Source organism: Lepidothrix coronata, unplaced genomic scaffold (assembly GCF_001604755.1).
Source record: "Lepidothrix coronata isolate B3197 unplaced genomic scaffold, Lepidothrix_coronata-1.0 Scaffold409, whole genome shotgun sequence".
Lineage (NCBI taxonomy): Eukaryota > Metazoa > Chordata > Aves > Passeriformes > Pipridae > Lepidothrix > Lepidothrix coronata.
This window is the reverse complement of record NW_016690589.1, coordinates 74,500-78,222: the sequence shown is the minus strand read 5'-3', so window position 1 is coordinate 78,222 and position 3,723 is coordinate 74,500. Positions and strand designations below refer to the sequence as shown.

At 60.5% G+C, this 3,723-nt stretch overlaps 1 protein-coding gene across 1 annotated transcript in view; it reads left to right on the top strand.

Annotated features, from left to right (window-relative positions):
- The window catches only part of LOC108509814 (dysferlin-like), a 33,407-nt gene that overhangs the window by 21,496 nt on the left and 8,188 nt on the right, over positions 1-3,723 (top strand). The window contains exons 9-10 of the mRNA XM_017839400.1: positions 893-986; positions 1,208-1,285. Coding sequence (XP_017694889.1) covers positions 893-986; positions 1,208-1,285 — 172 coding nt within the window. The remainder of the gene's footprint in view (positions 1-892; positions 987-1,207; positions 1,286-3,723) is intronic.

Here is a 3,723-nt window from a genome sequence, read left to right as displayed (position 1 = left end):
GGCTCCTTTGGGGCCCCCGGTGCCAGCCCGGTGGGAAGGTCACCCCTGGAGCTCTGGGATGCTGAGGGGGTTCCTCCTCTGCTGCTCCCTCGTCCAAGTCTCGAGTCTTATCCTTGGGCTCTGCCTGGAAAAGCAGCGGCGCTTGGAGGGGGGAAGAAGTGTTGGAGCCTCCCTGAGCTCCCACTGCTCCCACCCTGGGGGTCCTGGCTGCCACCCACCAGCCCTTGGGAGGGATTCCCAGCCTCAGAAATCCCTCCTTTTTCCTTCAGCTAAATATTCCAAGGCCAGGGGGGAAACTGGGAGGTGGTGAAAGGCCGGGTCAGGACACGGGGGAGGGAAGAGCCAAGGCGGGACTGGGAGAGAAGGGGAAGGGGCTGGAGCAGCAGGAGGGGCTGAGGGAGCTGGGGGGGCTCAGCCTGGAGAAAAGGAGGCTCAGGGGGGACCTTCTGGGTCCCTAAAATTCCCTGGAATGAGGTTAGAGCTGGAGAGCTTGGGCTCTGCTCCCAGGGAACGAGGGACAGGAGGAGAGGGAACGGCCTCCAGCTGTGCCAGGGGAGGGTCAGGTTGGATATTGGGAAAATTCCTTCCTGGAAAGGTCTGCCCAGCCCTGGCACAGCTGCCCAGGGCAGGGGGGAGTCCCCATCCCTGGGGGGATTTAAAAATCCCCGTGGATGTGGCACTCGGGGACACGGCCAGGGGTGGGGAACAATTGGACTCGGGGCTCTCGGGGGCCTTTTCCCACCTAAATTTTCCAATTCCGTGGAGCATTAGAAGCCCAGGCTCCTCCTGGACACCCGTGTGGGTGGTGCCCTGGAGGAGCCCATCCCAAGGGGGGATCCCATCCCAAGGGGGGATCCCGGGATGCCCACCCTTGGCTGCCTTGCCCTGGCAGGGGGGGGTGACGGACGACAGGAGCGACGACGGGAGAGGAGCGGCCCCGCTGAGCCTGGGGGTCAACAGACCCACCATCTCCTGCATCTTCGACTGTGAGAGCCCAAAAAGGGGGAAAGGGGGGAGGGAAAAGCATTCCCGGGCTCTTCCTGGCGCCCACGTGGGAAGCAGGTGGATGGGAGGAGGGTGGAGGGGCGGGAGGGGACATGGATTTGGGAACGTGACGCACTCGGGGCTCGGGGCTGGGGGGACTGAGCCAGGGGGGTGGGAAACATTCCCTGGCTCATCCCTGACGTGGTTCCCATCCCTCTGGCAGGTGGGAACAGGTACCACCTGCGCTGTTACCTGTACCAGGCACGGGATCTGCTGCCCATGGACAAGGACAGCTTCTCGGGTGAGCCCTTCCCATCCCTCTGCATCCTGGGGCTGGAAAACTTAGCCAGGGACACCTCCCACTAGCCCAGGTTGCTCCAACCTGGCCTTGGACACTTCCAGGGATCCAGGGGCAGTCACAGCTTCTCTGGGAATTCCATCCCAGCCCCTCACTGCCCTCCCACAGAAGAATTTCTTCCCAATATCCCATTTAAATCTCCCCTTTTCCAGTGTGAAGCCATTCCCTGTGTGCTGTCCCTCCCTCCCTTGTCCCCAGTCCTTCTCCAGCTCTCCTGGAGCCCCTTCAGGCCCTGCCAGGGGCTCTCAGCTCTCCCTGGAGCCTTCTCTTCTCCAGGGGAACCCCCCCAGCTCTCCCAGCCTGGCTCCAGAGCAGAGGGGCTCCAGAATCCTGGGATGGGTTGGGTTGGAAGGGATTTTAAAGGCCATTCATTTCCACCCCCATGGGCAGGGACAGTTTCCACTATTCCCAGTTTGCTCCAAGCCCTGTCCAGTGTGTCCTTGGACACTTCCAGGGATCCAGGAGCAGCCACAGCTTCTCTGGGAATTCTATTCCAGTCCCTTCCCACCCTCCCAGCCAGGAATTTCTTCCCAGTATCCCATCTCTCCCTGCCCTCTGGCCCTGGGAAGCCATTCCCTGTGTCCTGTCCCTCCATCCCTTGTCCCCAGTCCCTCTCCAGCTCTCCTGGAGCCCCTTCAGGCCCTGCCAGGGGCTCTCAGCTCTGCCTGGAGCCTCCTCTCCTCCAGGCTGGATGTGATGGAGCACAGGCAGAAACCTCCAGGAGATGTGCTCAGGAAAATTCCAGAGGGTGGGAGGACATAATCGGGACCTCAGGGCAGATGGATCTTCTCTCCCAGTGTCCTGGTGCCATTCCTGGTTGGATTTGGCCTGGTGGGAGGTGCCCCTGCCCACGGGCTTGGAGCTGCACGATCTCTAAGGTCCCTTCCAGCCCAAACCAGCCAGGAATTCCATGATTCCGTGATGATCCTGGGATTTTAGGATCATTTTGGTTGCAGCAGAGGCTGAAGTGTGGCCGTGGAGGGGCAGGACGTGCCAGGAATTGTCCCTGGGGTTTGGCCTGGGCAGGGATCAACCCCTGGCAGCTGGAGGGTCCCACATCCTCATTGCCATGGGCTGGGAATTGCCTTGGCTCCCTCCCACTTATTCCTTGGAGTGTCACTTGGAGGTGGAAAAACAGGAAAAGGGGATGTTACCGTGTGATTTTGAGGGAAAAGCAGGAAAAGGGGATGGCAGGGCCTGATTTTGAGGTGGAAAAGTGGGAAAAGGGGATGTCAGGGTCTGATTTTGAGGTGGAAATTGGGAAAAGGGGATACCAGTGTTTGATTTTGAGGTGGAAAAGCAGGAAAAGGGGATGTCAGGGTCTGATTTTGAGGCAGAAAAGTGGGAAGAGGGGATGTCAGTGCCCCTGGATGAGAGCTGGAGCTGGGACAATCCGGAATGTCCCCTCAGGTCACTGCTGTGTGCTGGGATCACACCCGAGCTGGGACCAAATCCCGGGAAAGGTGCCCCTGGAGCCCCCACCCCCCTGCACAGGGATCCCTCAGGCACCCAGCATCCCTCCAGGGCTGTCCCTGCCCACTTCCATGGGGATTTTCCGAGGGATTTTCCTGGACCTGCCCCCCAGTGTTGTGCCAGGGGTGGTGGATCCCGGGTGGGATCCAGGGACATCCCGAAAAGGGGGGTGGGACCCCCCTGGGGAGCAGCTGGTGGGACATCCCCAGTCCAGGCAGCAGGACCAGGATCCCAGTGGGATCCTGCTTCTCCCAGGCTTTGGAAAAGAGGGATTTTTGGGGAAGAAATGCCCTGGAGGGGGCAGAGCACCCAGACAACCCCCCCGGTGTCTGTGCCCACCTCCATGGGGGGAGCAGGGGCAGCTCCTGCTCCAGGAATCCCTTCCCTTGGAAAATCCCGGCCAAGGCCACCGTGGCACAAAGTGGGAATGTGATCCCAGTGCCTGGACAGAGCAGGAGGGAGGTCATGGAGCACGGGGGGGGGCTTTGCACGGCCCCAAAAATAACCCCGGAGTGCAGCTCCCAACAAAGGGCCTTGGAGAGCTTTCCCTGGAAAAGCAGGAGAAGCGAAAAAAAGCCAATCCAGATCCAGGGTTTTTTTTGTTTATTGGAACCAATTGTGCTTTGCTCCAGCTGGAAAAAAGTGTGTCAGTGGGAAAGGTCCTTCCCAGCGGGAATGGCCCGGCTCCTTAACCACGGGAGCCAGGCGGGAATCCAGCCCCCAAATCCAGCCTCAATTCCTTGGGAAAGCAGGGGAGGAGGGGGAATGCTGGCCTGCTCGGCTGGCCCTGCAGCCAGGGGGGTGGGGGATCTTCCTGGGACCTGAATCCAGGGATTTAGGGGGTGTTCCTGGGACCCGAATCCAGGGATTTAGGGGGTGTTCCTGGGACCCGAATCCAGGGATTTAGG